Source organism: Cyanistes caeruleus, chromosome 4 (assembly GCF_971803275.1).
Source record: "Cyanistes caeruleus chromosome 4, bCyaCae1.hap1.1, whole genome shotgun sequence".
In the NCBI taxonomy this organism is placed as follows: Eukaryota; Metazoa; Chordata; class Aves; order Passeriformes; family Paridae; genus Cyanistes; species Cyanistes caeruleus.
Genome location: NC_141704.1, coordinates 47,365,124 through 47,380,409, shown reverse-complemented (window position 1 = coordinate 47,380,409; position 15,286 = coordinate 47,365,124). Strand labels below are relative to the sequence as shown.

The following is a 15,286-nucleotide window of genomic DNA, read 5'->3' as shown; positions in this document are numbered from 1 at the left end:
AATTTTGTCATTGTTTTCTTCTCAGGATCAGATCTTTATGGAGAATGTTGGTGCTGTAAAGCAGCTTTGTAAACTAACTAACAATCTTGAAGTCAGAATAGAAGAATTGGAACAGTGGAATAGGAAACTGGCCAGGCTGAAACGGATGAACAGTTTAAAGTCAACAGTCAGTGAAGAGAGCAAAGTCAGGTACCTCTGGCTGGGATGTTCTCTAATAGTTGCCCCACAAATTGTTAAAGTGACCTCTGTGATAGAAGTGAAAATTGATTTTGCTTGACAATATTGACAACCTATTTTCCAGTATTTAAGTTGTGCAAAAGACCCCAAATTTCTCATATTTTTTTTTAGTCACTGACAAAATTAATGTTTGAAATGGCTGATAAATTATAGTGATTTTTGTAATTGCTTCTATGGCATAAAGTAAATGGTAGATTATGTTCTGTTACAGCTCTGGGACTTGGAAATTGCTTCTAAGGCAAATCTGCAGAGCTTCTTCTGCAAGAAAGAATCTTTACTAGTGCTTCAGTGAAGTGATGAGCGTTTCCCGTTTCTAAGCAATTTCCCCAAGTTTTCTTCAAAATAAAATGTAGCATTTAAGAACATTCTCCTGAATGAGTTTACTGGAGACCTTTGTCCTTGAAATGAATCTGACACTTCTGCCTTTCCTTTTGTAAATGTTAAAATTGCTAAAGCAAGTGGCATTAAAAATGTCTTTTCTTCATTAATTAGTTGCTGAAGCATTTGAATGCTAAAGAAACCTTGTCTCTTACAGCAGGTATAGTCAAGCTAATAGTCTCTTGCCATCAATAAAATCAGTCTCACAAAAATCCAGGAAGGTGAGTGAAATTAAATCCTTGTCTGAGTCCTTCACTGTGATTTGCTTTCACTTTCTCTGGCCTGTATTGTGGTTTAGGAAGTGGATACCCCTTTTCAAAGGGGATCATATGAGTGAGGAAATGCATATATTGACCTTTTTCAAGACTGTCTTCCTAGGCTGCCAAGCTCTGTTCTTTAAGATGAACCAATGCTCATTTGCCTACCTTGCTTTTGCCAGTGCCAAAGAGCAAGAGAAAATAATAGGTCAAATGTACTTTGTACCATAATGACAGTCAAATTGCTCCATCATCTAAGATTATCTTACTTGTTTGGAAAGTGCCTTTCTTCTGTATTTATAGCAGTCCTGCTTTAACATGGTCTGTGCACATACTGAAAGCTGCTGAGCATTTAGTTCTGGACACTTACTGAGTTTTTAATTTGATTTTGAAATACTTCAAAAGTATGAAAAAACAGCAGGAAGAAAGGACAAGGAACTGTTATTTTTATCTATCCTTTCTTCTTCTGTAATGTTGGTGCCCCCACGCTATCAACAATGCACAGTGCACTCACAGTCTTAGGGACCTTTTAATTACTGAAGTTTTAATGTGTAGATGTTGGCCCCTATATAAGGGTGACTATGAACGAAACAAAGGTGAGGTAAAGTCAACCTACTGTAGTATTTCTTAATCTACTAGTAGTTGCTTAGATATGTGACACTTGAACCAACCTTGAACTAACTAACAAACTTTTTTTTTACCCTAGGTGTGTTTGTCAAAGACCAAAGACTCTTGCTCTGTGAAGATTTTCTGGGTGACTATAATAGCTTTGATTGCTATTATGGCACTATGGTAACAATTAACAACAATTTGACTTCTCCCTTCCCCTTTCTACTTATCTGAAAGAATATAGCACTTTTTCTTCTTCTTTTCCCTTCCTACATGAAGAACCCAATGTATTAAAATGAACAATTAATATTCCTGGCAATGTTGTAAAGTTGAAACCATTGTATAAAAGTAAGGTACTCTTGTGATGGACACACAGCTGATCTCTCTCCATGTCACAACATAGGGTGCACCTTAGTGCACTACAGGTGCAAAACTAGATTCTGCATGTTTTATCCAATCATTCTGTGTCTAAGACAATTTCCAATGTACAGGGTGATTCTGTTGTGTGAAATGAAGCTGAAGTTGTTCCCACTTGGTGGGCAATTATGTGACTAAAAGTTTAACTTGTGACATTAGATTTGTGGAAAGTATGCTCTGGACTTCTGAGATTGCCATTTTCTGTCTCCAAAAACCTGTGGCTTACAATCTCTTTGTGTCCTGAGTACTTTGAACTGGTGGTGTGATTCTATTTAGGTTGGAAACTGGCTGTATTTTGTGTTGAATACAAGTATATGAACACAACACTGTATATATATATATGTGTATATATATATATATATATATATATATATATATATATCTGATCTTAACCCCATTAAATTCAACTGAAATTTTTACCACTAAAGGGAAAAGTGATCAGATAGTTAACACTTGCATGACTGCATTTCAACACAACACTGTCAAGGTATTATTCATATTGTGTTGCACAAAAGATGGATGTAAATATACAGAACAATTCTCTTTCTACAGTGCTTTGACAATATGGAGCCTGTATTTACTTAACATTCATGAGAGCCATTTTGAAAAACATCCAGTTTACAGGCAAGTAGTTAAAGTACCATTAGTGAATTCAAATTGGTAGAATCAGTAATAGACTGTGGATCAATTTGTTTTGGTCCTCAACTCTAATGTCCATTTCTTAATGAATTGTTTTTCTTCATCAGCAGTACCACAAGTTCTGTTCTAGTCTCTCCCTCTACCACCACAGCAGGTACTGTGTCTCTGCTGGTCTGCATACACATTATATGTGTATATAATATGGCTATTATAAAATGCCAGTACATAGCATTTTTAAGAATTTTTTTTTTTTCTTTAGCACTGCAGAGGGAAAGCACAGTTTCTCAGAGCACACAGCCCATCAGCAGGATCCCTGAAGTGAATTTCTGTGACATTTTGCCTTGTGACAAGGTCTATTGTTGCCCAATTCATCAGCCAAAAGTCAAATCTCTAAGTTATGAAAGAAACAATGTAAAGGAAAAACGTAAGTTGAAAATTAAATTATTTATAATTTGAGCACAGATTGTATGGAAAGTGTGGGGGAAGGGACAAGAATCTTTAAAGGCAGTTAGCTTTCTACAAAAGGCCTTAGTCCAGAGGATTTAAAAAATCTTGATATAACTAATCCTCACTACAGTCAATATGTTTTTGAAAAATCCGGCCTGGTTACCCTTAAGAATTTAGGGCCCTAAGATGTTTTGTGTGGTGTCACTTTTCTTCCTGGCCATTATTGGTAAATTATTTGATGTGGATTTGGAAAGTCACTAATCACTTTAATTAACTTTTGGCTACAGTTGAATGGGAGTTGATTAGGGGTAGTAGAGAATGAATTAAAAGATGTAAAAAACCCCAAAAAACTGAATTGTGTCACAATGTGGTGGTACTGTATCTTCTCCATAGGCAGAGACAGAATAGCAACTGCCTGAAAACATAAAACTTACACTTAAATCTCTGATTTAAGAGTACTTTTTTTCTTCAAGGGGGTTTGAGTAGTATTATTTGAAGACATAAAATAAAATATTTTAACTGGAATGAATTCCTGACATTGTCTGCCAGATGTTATATGTGTAGTGTATGAGAAGATGCATTGTTTACAAATTTTATAATATTTGTAAGAAAGGGTTAATGCTTAAAGGTATGCATAAGTTGTGGGAATCTGTATTCCTCTTTGCCAGTCCTTAACACTTGCAGTGTCTGGAAGTAAATATTAAGGTTACTAAACCAGCATTCACACTCTTCCTATCTTGGCCTTGGGAACAATTCTCGCAGCACAATTGACAGAGTGAAGTGAAACTGGGGATGGATCCAGTTCAGCCTCTGAAGTACAAATGTCTGCCAGGGCAGGCATTACCAATTGCTGTGACACTCTCAGCACGAACTGTTTCAGTGGGACTCACCCACTGGCCATTCTTTACCCTGCAGACAAGCTGTATGTGAGTGTTCCTCGTGATTCTTGTGATCAGCGCTGCAGTAAGCCCTGTGGCAGATAGAGCTCAGTAGAAGTCATACCTGAGTAATTTGTACTGCTCTGAAGCCTGAAAGAGTGTTGATTAATTAAGAAGACATGAATCTCATTTATAAAGGAAGGAATTGTAGATGGGTAAAAATGAAACGTGAAAACCTTCTATCCTCAGCTGGCTGCTTCTGATATTAGGTGGAAAAAGAAGATAAGAATAAACACAAAGCATTACCTTCTCTAGGTCTTATGCCCCAAATAGCATTAAGAGTGGATCCAAGAGTGAAAAATCAGCACAGTACACAAGCTACTGATAGATTTCAGTTCTGCACAAGTTTAATGAACCTGAATATAATGAATACCCAGATGGAAGGTAACAATGTCAATATGAAATCCAAACAGGAGAAAAACCAACAAGCTGTTTACTGTAGCTGTAGCCAAGATAAATGAAAAGGAAAATGTTTTCAGAACAAAAAGCTTAAACATGAAGAATTATCAAGATAAAAAGTGGATTAGAATCAGCTGGTTAGTCTGATTCATGGCGAGGTAGAACTGTTTAAAATTGCAGTTAAATTAAATACTAATTTAGGAGTTGTTACAGACCTTTTTCTGCTCCATAATGTGATACCTGAATTCAGTGGGTGCAGACTACTACAGAGTGCATTCATTGTAGCTCCTAATCCTTTGCATCCCAGATTTATTCATGAAAAGGCTGTGCAGAAACTTCAAGTAGAAACACAAGCATTCATAAGCAAGAGAAAATTTTTTAAACAAAGATTCAACATATCTTTTTATCATCTAGCTTAATGTGACTTTTTTTCCTCACACTTCCTTTTAACTGATTTCTCTAGAGGATTTAGGCTTTTGAAATTCCACTGATTTCTGTGGAATTGAGGAATGTGAATACCCTTCAGCATTTGGGTCTTTTCTTCTCCCTGCTTCCATGGCTTTATTGCTCATTGCATTTTCTCACTAATAAGAAAGATGTGGCTTTATGTTCAGGTTTGTGCTGAAGTGCCTGGCTGCATATTTACTTTCAGCTTGGCTCTCTGTTATAGAAATTGGTGATGTTCTCTGTGTGTGATGAAGTCTTTTCTATTAGGCTACGTTTTGGGAATGTTTTCGATATTCTGTAGATTTCAAACACTTGTTTCTTGTTATCTGCAAACTTATTTTAACTATGTATATCTTTTTCTGAATGGAGGTGCTTTGTATTTTAAAGCTATTTCTCATGGTTATGCATGTCTTTATTCAAGAGATAATTAACAAAATATCTTCTTGTTTTGTATTCATACTTTGCTGTTACAATTGTGCAAGGCTAATTTAGGCGATGTTTGTGCATTCATCCTTTCACAGGAAACAAAAGTGACATGTTACCCAAACGAGATCTAGTCAAAAAACCTGGTGGAAGACCTGATCTTGGAAATGACTGTAAGTACTATATTTAAATGAAAAAAAAAAAAAAATTAAAAAAAATTTTACTTGTATAGCTTTCAAGTTCTACTTTCAGGCTTGGAATTCTGCTTCTGGAATTTAGAGATGTTTCACTTATAATACATCACTATTGAGAATTAGCACATGTGAGTCTAATTCCTGTGGACCACAAGAAACCTGTGATTCACTATAATTTTCAGTTTATTCTTACATCTTCATTAGCTTTTTATAGACATTCTCACTGCCCTCTCTAGAGAGTCTTTAGCCTTGGCTTCAGATACAATAAAATGACAAGTGGTATTTTCCTTGACAGGGGCTAAAATCTTGTGCTTAAGGATATGAGTGTGATATTTCTGTGCAGGAAACTCATGATATAGTGTGAAGGATGTGTTTGGGGTTTACCTCATCTCACCTAAGGGATTAAAATGTCAGCTTCTCAAAGGGGCCATCTTTACCTTTAGATCCTGACCCTTCAGAGGTGAAATGAAGTTCCTTGACACAGGAAGTTTTGCTTGATTTTGGGTTCCCCTTTTAGTGACTGTGCACTGCTGTCAGAGCCAGCCTGGGCTACAAATATTGATTCTTTTATGTAAAAATGAGTATCTGCTGACTACATATGTTATAGCAGCATGCTCTGGCATTCATTCAGTATGAGCAGGATTATGCCTTGTTTTCAGTTTATGTGGATCCTCTGTTTTAAGGCTTGTTTTTTTAAAAATAAATATTTGATTAAAGACTAGACAATATGTGGATGATAGAACATCTAGACTTAGACATCTAGACTGTGCACTTAAAGCAGGTGAGGAGTAGAACACAGGTTGCCTGGATCTGCCCCAGTGGGATGAGCTGGGAAAAAAGATCATTCACCTTCTGACTTTTTTTGCAAGGGTGCACACATCTCAGACAAGATCCTGTGAGGCATCACTATGTTACATGTTGCAATGAGTTGCTGCGTCATAGGGGAATGTTCTCCTGTGCTACTTCTCTGAGTGGAACATGCTCAATTTCCTTCTGTCTCTTGTAGATATTTATGTCCTGAAAATTAAGCATATGCTACCACACAGAGATTTCATACTCAGAGAACGGGTCACCCTATGCTCACCAACCGCAGAGCAGGAAATGGTTGCTGTAGACCAGAGGAACAGAAACACAAACCCAATGTGCACAGATGTGAGGGGCTTGGGCTTGCTGAACCAAGTCCTCCTTTTGCTTTCTGCACCACGTTGTAAGACCAGGTGAAGGGTCTGCAGAGGGAGCTGTATGAGGAGCAGCTGAGATCTCTTGGTTTGTTCAGCCTAGAGAAGAGGACGCTGAGGGGAGACCTCCTGGTGGCCCACAGCTTCCTCGTGAGGGGAGCAAAGGGGCAGCACTGAACTCTTTGCTCTGGTGATCAATGACAGGACCAAGGGAACAGCATGAAGTTGTGTCAGGGGAGGTTTAGGCTGGATATGAGGAAAAGATTCTGCATCCTGAGGTTGGTCAGGCACTGGAACAGGCTCCCCAGAGAAGCGGTCATGACACCAAGGCTGCCAGAGTTCAGGAAGGATTTGGACAGTGCTCTCAGACACGTGGTACTGCCTAAGGGAAAAGTGATGTTATCATGGCTATAGTCATCATCTATCTGTAGATTACCGAACTCTTGCAAAAACGAAAGTTCTTGGAAGTTCAAGGCAACATTGTAAGAAGAAATTTTAATTTTCATTTAAGTTGGGTAGTTTTCTTCCACAGAGAATTTGAAACAAGTTTTGTTGTATTCCGTGTTATTCCTTTCAACAAAGGAAAGGTTTTTCAAGTTAGTGGTTACTTGAATGAAAATGGCTTCTAATATATTAAAATGAGTATTGACACATTTGAGTTTTACTTGAGCTGCCATCAAAGTAGCCTTCAATGTTTGTGCAAAAGAAAATGGTGCAATGTTAGGTTCCTAGGATATTTGTTCTTGCAAACTGAACAAAGATCTTATCTCCAATGGCAGACTGAAGGTAATCAACCAGAGGCTTCTTTTAAATGAGTGCTGATTTAGACCTGCAGCAAGTCCTGTAGTGGCAATCAAGGCAGTAGACTAACTGCAGTTTTATTATGCTCGTATCTAAAATTTCTGAAATAATCAAGAATAAACCATTATTCTTAATATTCTTAGGGATCGATACAACAATCAATTCCATACAGATTTTGGAAACTCAGCAAAGGATTGACAATCGCTATTGTAGTAAAAATCTGCAGTGCAGGTAGGTGAATTGTTTTATTATGCTATGGTGGAATAAAACACCATTTATGTGGCCTGGCTGCCTGACTGGCTCCTGCTCACAGTTGTTTCCTCTAGCATGCAGTAGTCTTTGATACCTTTTTATATTTTCTTCTGTTTAAATTTAAATGCAATTTCCATGTTTTGGTGAAGATACTGTCTGTCTCAAAATGCCATGTGTATTAATGCAACCTTTTTCAGCTCTGGAAACTACAGCTACGTTATTCCTCTTAACAAATATATGCCCACGGATGTAGAAATCTCACTGGAAATGAAGTAAGTACAATTAAAATGAATACAAATACATACAAAAGACAGCCGTGGTTCTTTATTTGATAATTCTTGGCTGATGTCTATTGTTACACAAATTTGTCCTATTCAGAGGAGTGGGAAAAAAATTATGCACAACTAAATTGTTAATGTAAACCTTTTGGGTAGATTCTTTGCTGTTGCGTGGGCCCAATACCATTCTCAGCTCAAGGACAGTTTCACCCAATGTTGCAGGTATTGAAATCCAGAAGCCTTAAGCTTCTATCCTAAGAATCATTTGAGCAGACATGTATGTGTGTGTCGGCAGGATTGTGGTCTCTGGCCTAGGGATCTGATTTTTCTTTCGTTGTAGAGGAACATAATTAGGAACATAACATGGGTGACTACAGAGAGTACCTTCTTTGGGCCTGTTGTGCCAAGCCCTGTAAAAGGGGGATTCTTGTGCAGAAACTACTGGTATTACATAAAATTGTGACTTACAGCAGGGAAAAGCAGCAGACTTATTCCTTTCAGCAAGTATTTTCTCCTCAAAAGCTCACCTCTACCATGTCCTTTTCTTTTGGAGTTTTATTCTGAGAAAGGCCAGCAATAACCAGAACAGCTGCCAAATGATCTTCTTGACAACAGTTTATGACTCCTGTCTCTGCAAAAAAGGACTCATCCAGTCTTTTGAGCTTCAGTGTTATCCCTGTAAACATCTGCCTTTTTCAGATAAGATGAAATACAACAGTACTCCTGAAGTGTCTGCTTGTTTTCTACAGCCACTGAAAATTTGTCTTTTAAATGTATGCCATTATAATCCAATAGTACAGCCCTCACATGCAGGAATTAATACGTCATATTCAGAGTTTCACTGAGTATGACTTTATTTTGAATATTGGTTTGTGGTTTGGGAGCAACTGATTTTATTTTTAATAAAGTCATTTCTCCTTATTTTTCTCTGTTTCTTGAAGCACCACAGAACCATTAATTATATTTCTCTGCAAAGTTGCATTTGGAAATTATTGCCCTCATTATTCTTCAAGCCCAAATGGTAGAAAGGATTTCCAAGAAACTACACAGGTAAGTTTAGCACTTCTGTAGCACTTTTGTAGCAGTACCCTGGCTTTTGGGAATCGTTTGTATAAAACTAATGGCCGCAAAATTCTGATCTTTCCTGAAGTGCTAGAAATCCTGATGCTGGTACTTTGAGTCTGTCAATGGCTGGTCATGGCTGGCTTTGGCATGACCATAATGAGATGCAATCTTTTTGTTGGAGTCAGCTTTCTGCTGACTTTTATAAAAATCTATTCAGTGATTCTCTGCAAGGACAGTTTTGATTCTGCTTCAGCCGAAGTCCCCATTACAATTCATTATAACCCCAGAGATAAGAAATGGGAATAACTTATCACTCAGAGCTTTAGGAGAGTCCTCCAAACTCTCCTCTACTCTATGGTTTCCATTATTATCTTATGAGTAATGAATTCCAGTTTCAAAGTCTAGAGTTTGCTGGTAACAATGGTAGTATTCTGCTTTATTTCTGTGTAAACAGGAGTTTACTAATAAATCCCTTTAGGGAAAATTCTTCATTTTAAAAGCAAAAGTTGTATGTGTGTCATTCTCTGGATTGCCTCAATCAGGATAAAAGCTGGTAAAACACATTAGCTTTTCCCAATAAAAAAATATTTAGTGACCAAGTCTTGCAAATCTTTAAACACCTCCAGTAAACTGATGAAGGTTTTAAACTCTCTTAAAGTTTGCTGGGCATACAGAACTCCTTTGAGGCCCCCATTTGTCAATGATTGATTGGAAATATTTGTTCTGGCTAGAACAGTAGGAAAGGCAGAAGTAATGATAATAGCATTTCTGAACACATTGTAGGAGAAACATCCCTGAATTTGGAAATAATTTCAGAGTCTTCTTCAGAATTCTGATCTATACTCCCATACATAACATGGTGGGGTTTTTTTGGGGGGGGGGGGGAGGGGTTGGTTTTTTTGTTTTTGGTTTTGTTGTTCTTAGTCAAATTACAGCACTTGAGATACCTTCAGTCTTTAAGCTGACTTTTTATTCAACGTTTCAAATGTCTTTGCAAAAGTTTCAGGCTTCACTGTAACAGTGGTAAAGTCCTCTGAAAGCCCAAATTTTCCAAGTTTTGACCTGTCTGTAATTTCAGCGGAATTGAAATTAAGTCAGACATAGGGAGTTTCACAATGCGGAATTGTCCTTGAAGCTTACTGACAAAACTGGTCAAATAGATTTCCTGTGTCAACCTGAAATCCACATCAAAAGACTAAAGCTAACTAGCCTCCAGCAGCAGTGAGCTTTCAGATTTGATGTGACTCAGAATAGACATGCTGCCTAGCTGAAGAGATTTCTTTCAAGAGGAATTTTCTAGGGATGGAAAAGTTTATTCCTACCAAAAGGCAGAACCGCAATCATTTGGAGTCACCAGTCCCACCTAGGTTTTGTCATGTGAGCATATCGTCTCCAGAAGAGAGGATGTGTTAGAAAGTGAAGTGAGGAGAGAAAGATGGAGTTGAGATGCTAGAAATGAAAGTTACTGTGGATCATTAGGTAAAAGAGAGGTGAGGATTGAATTTTGTTTTATTCATTGTAGCATAAACATTTCAGGTACAAAATATGTTGTTTCACTTTTGCACGGTGGAACACTATAATAAAAAAATAACATGAAATCTTGCAGGTATCTGTTTTTGAAATACTGATTGAAAACACTACCCATACTTTTAGAATAGATGGAGGAAATTTTCTGTCTTCTGAGAACAACTAAACTTGCTGTCCCAAATTCAGCAGAGCTGCCATTTGCTAGTATTACAAATTAAAGCTCTCAGGCCACCTGCCACATCAGGAACAATCCCTATTTATTGGGGGATTTGCTTAGAAAAGGAGTGAGGGAATCCAGTTATTCAGAACCAGCTGAGTGTCACTGGGAGTCAGATGCCTGCCAGTTCCCATGTGGAGATGATCAGAGTAAACCCACATTTGCAGGGTTTAAAGTCAGCACTTGGTCTTTAAATACTTTGACTGTAGCTATCAAGGCTTGGTATCCTAATTACCTTGCACTGCATTTGTCAATTAAATATTTCCAGAGTCTATCCTTCTCTCCAGTTTCCCATGAAATGAGGTTATCTAACCTGTCTCTCATTTATCACCTAGGGACGCCAGCACATTTGGGCTCTCCCCGTGGCTAAGTTGTATGACAGCGCGTACTCGTTCCGCGTAGCTGTGCCGGTAAGCCTTTTCAAATGACAGCATGGCAAAAGACAGTTAGCATTTGAACTGAAAGAAGTTCCTATATGAATCTCCTTTTATTCTTCTTTTGCAGGGTTTTGCTAGCTGCTCAACAGACCGTTACTTTGCTGGAATATTCTTTACTGATTACTACTTCTACTTTTATCGGCAGTGTAACTAAAGTGTTGCCAAATATTCTGTTCTTTACGGAAAAGATGAGAAAACACTTAATATGAAAAAGAGACTTGCAAATAACCCTGGATATTTTTTAAACCTCTTTCTGGGTTGTATGGGACTTTCTTGGTTTTTTTCACTTTTGAATTAAAAAAAAAGTAGAAAAATAAAGTGTTTGACAAAAAACATAGCTCTGCATTTCCAGGAACTGTTTCTAAAACGACATGAGGTAATGGAGTATATGATGTTGTTATGGGTGGAGTGGGAGCCTCAAAGTTTATTAGAGAAACCTTCCTATTTTGAGTCACAAGGTGCAGAACGACCTCTGGCTTTCTAAACTCCTCAGAGAGGAGTCTAGGTGTGGTTGGATTTACCACAAGCCGAGGGGATAGCCCTAGACTTGGTCAATGGTTTAAGTCTAAGGAATTATACACGTGTGACTGAACCTTTGTACAATTTTATCATGCAGAATTAAGGCTGGCAAGCCAAATACATGAAAATGAATGATTTATTATGATAAATGGTTAGATAAAAAGATCTTAGTCAGAATTACTTACTACGTGGTATAGAAGCTAACACAGCTAGTATAGTATATGATAATGTACTATATCAAAGCAATGATATTAAAGATATCAAAAAGAAACAATTATTGAGTAAAGATCAGTGTTACACACCCATACCAATTGTTGTGAGCAAACATCTTTAGTTCACCTTAAGAGGCGTCCCCACCCAAGGGAGGAATCTCCACACATGCTCCAAGAAGGAGTACACTAGAAATCCCTGCCATTTGAAAGTGGCACTTTTATAGTATATATATATTTATATATAAAGTGGTACTTCTGTGGTATAAAGTGGTTCACTGTCAGTCATATGTCTCCAGGTCAGCTGCATCAGCTCAGCATCTTTAGATGAGGATACTTTACAGTATCTGCCACACCTTCACCTCACTCTCAGGATGTTTAATTTTGGGGTTGAAGAGTCAGGTTTGGTTTTCCATAATTCAACACCAGAAAAGCAGCATGACACCTCCTCTCAGTTCACCAGTGATAGCTTTGCAAAATTTGCATTGCTCAAGTTTTTACTGCATGCCAGACAGAGCATCCTGCTACAGATATGTAAATAAGATGATGGTATGGGTCATTGTCGAGTTATACGATATTGTATGTATAGCAGACAAGAGCAAACGGGTAGGAGCACTGCTGAGCTGGGATACCCTTTAGTTTTCAGAAAATGGGAAGATGATTAAATGTTGTTTGCAATAAGGAGACCTGCTTCTTTACTACAGGCGTATGCCTTCTTTTAGTATCTGCTGCCCTTTTTTAGATATAAACCCATCTATTTTTTTTTTTGCTAACAGAACCCAAACCAACCAAAACTCTAAAAGAAATGTAGCACTCTGCAAATGCCCTCTAAAATAAGTGTAAATTAGGGAACAACAGGTCAATTCAGTTGTCTCTATGTTTTCCTTTTCAGAAAGCAGTCCCATCACTGCCACCACCACAGCTGCATGATTTAACAACGCTACTGCTATTTCAACGAGTTATATTTTAGTTACCTTTTTTTTCCCTCTGAAACTGTACACCAGGAATGAACTATATACTCCTAAATTCAGGTTATATTTTTTCTTGGTGTTTGTGATTTGTGTTAGTATGATAAAAGAATAGAAATATCAAGAAGAAGAAGGTCTTGCCTTTATGGCTTTCTAAGTTGCATATGGATACATACCTGCATGGGAAAATTCTCTCTGTTTATATTTAGGAAATACATTTTTAAGGAAAAGCTATTCAAATGAAATTTTACATTAATTGGTCAGAAAGAAATCAAATATAATAGTAAATTAAAGTGTAAATGGTGTTGTAGGGTATGTCTAGATCAATCCTTTTTTTGTGTAGAGAGGAGAAAGTAAATATAATAGAGAGACTGTAGGCCTTTAAAGATTTATGATGTGAAGGCTACATTTGAACAACTGTCCACTGAATGAAATTATTTAGCAGTGGAAGGGAAACATTAGGAAGAAAAATGAATGTCTAAGAAGACCTTGCCACTGTCTTTGTAAACACCACTGTGCCTTAATTGTATATTTATTGCCTGACAGTGTGATGGGAGAGTTTAATTTGTTTCTGTGCCTTGATTTGGCATTTCTTTTGTCATTATTTTGGGATTTCCTTTAAGGATCTCCTTCTCACTGATTTTTTTTATTTTTCTTTTTTTTTTGATGCATGTGCTTTGTTGGGGTCAGTTTCAATGTCTGGCTTTTTTCCATTTGACTCATTTGTTTGACCTTATGTGTTTAAGTGTTTTTTTTAGTCGTGTGGAGTTTTTTTTCCTGGGAGGTATTTGTGGTACAAACCACTTTTCTATAATATTCCAGAGACTACTGGTGTCAGAAAGTTGGATACAAATTAATCAGAAATTTGTGCCTTTCATTTTCTGTAGTCTGTACTTGAGGGTAAACCAGTCACAGATGGTAACGCATCTTTTGATTTTGAACAAAAATTCTACCTTTTTCGCCCCAGCTGGTTTTCACCATGCTGTTCTGGATTGTAACACCCTTCCCAGTAGCACAGAGCACTGCAGCAGAAGAATAAACTCTCTTTCCTGTCATCAAAAGGCTTTATGTAATTAGAGTCTAGGGTGAGGTGCACATGGGATAGCAACCATTTTCTTTCTTAAAATGCTTGTGCTGATTTCATTACACATCAGTTTTCCCATTTAAGAATTTTCAACTGGTTCTCTAGTCCTGTCATATGTTTGAAGCAAGATACTGTTGAAGATTTCATCCAGGTTTAAGGTGACATGTGGCTGTATGAAGGCTGTGTTCTACCATGTCTGAGATAACAAATATCAGTCTTGGCAAAAGCTAGGGAAGACCTAGCAGAAATTAAATATTGATGTTAGAAGAACACTGGGTCATGTTTAGCTGCTTTCTGAGGTAAACTGTGACACCAGAAACCAGCCCCATCAGAAACCCAGTGAGTGACTAACCTACATGACCAGATTTTGATCCATTTTGGACTGGAAACACTGCAGCTCTAGGAATTATTCTCCCTAACAGCCAAGCCTTCACTTTGCTATGTCTGGGGACGTGGAACTCATCTTGACAGCACTGGACTGGTGACATTCTTGGCCTCCTGCTGTCCTTCTCCCTTGTATGGCATTGAATTAGAATTACCAGAGAAGAATACCACAGGGAAAACATGGCAAGCAGCATTTTCCATCCTGTACAGCCAAAGGAAGTATGGAGTGACCTTTCCAAATGAAAAGGTTAGAAAAATTTTAAGCATGTCCGTTTTTTTTGTTGTTGTGGTGGTTTTTTTTTTGGTTTTATTTTTTTTTTCCATTTCTGTGTCCTCAGTAATGAAGTTACAACATTTTTTAGTAGTGGTCATTCTAAGCTGAAAGAATTTTTGTGAATACTGAATAATGAATTATTAATGGTTTACGTAAATTCCACTTGGAACAGGAAATCCTCTTTCCCTTATCTATTTTTACCACAATGTGGTTGTAAGAGACCTTTAGACATCCATCACTGGAGTATTTCTGCCTAATTTAAGAGGGAGCTGAGGCAAAGCAAACTGCCAGGCTGTGTGAAAGTCACAGCTAAAAGTTGCAGAAGGCAAATGAAGGGCTAGAATGGGGTGATCTTGTACCATCTGATCTGGGTTTCAAGCCATGCTGTGCATACCAAGAACATGACGTGGAAATTCATGTTTTTACTTGACTGTAACACAAATTACTTCACTGTGCTTTCACTAAGTCTGATCTAGCAGTGTCAGCAGCATTTGAAATAAGAGCCAGTGATCACTTCAAAGCCCAGTGCACTAAGCCAAGAGGCTGTAAAGGCTGAAAATCTTGCATGGCCACTTTATGGAAACCAAGGATGAAGCAGAAGAGCAGAATGAGCGTTTCTGAGGTGTGAGTCTGCAGCTGGAATTGCTGATAGCCCTTGGCACAGCTCTAGACAGCTGTGAGCAGAAAGGCATTTTGGTCTCTTGCTAC

The 15,286-nt window shown here is 37.7% G+C and overlaps 1 protein-coding gene across 2 annotated transcripts in view; it reads left to right on the top strand.

Moving 5' to 3' along the window:
• MYRFL (myelin regulatory factor like) overlaps nt 1-11,477 on the top strand; it is a 37,627-nt gene extending 26,150 nt beyond the window's left edge. The window contains exons 14-25 of one of the 2 annotated variants that reach the window (XM_023932029.2): nt 26-189; nt 773-836; nt 1,579-1,664; nt 2,451-2,522; nt 2,648-2,691; nt 2,797-2,961; nt 5,290-5,364; nt 7,508-7,595; nt 7,814-7,888; nt 8,836-8,944; nt 11,039-11,113; nt 11,208-11,477. In XM_023932029.2, coding sequence (XP_023787797.2) covers nt 26-189; nt 773-836; nt 1,579-1,664; nt 2,451-2,522; nt 2,648-2,691; nt 2,797-2,961; nt 5,290-5,364; nt 7,508-7,595; nt 7,814-7,888; nt 8,836-8,944; nt 11,039-11,113; nt 11,208-11,294 — 1,104 coding nt within the window. In that variant the 3' untranslated portion in view covers nt 11,295-11,477. Of the gene's footprint in view, nt 1-25; nt 190-772; nt 837-1,578; nt 1,665-2,450; nt 2,523-2,644; nt 2,692-2,796; nt 2,962-5,289; nt 5,365-7,507; nt 7,596-7,813; nt 7,889-8,835; nt 8,945-11,038; nt 11,114-11,207 lie in introns of both variants that reach the window. The other variant, XM_023932023.2, reaches the window with a different exon arrangement.
• The last annotated feature ends 3,809 nt before the right edge of the window (nt 11,478-15,286 follow it).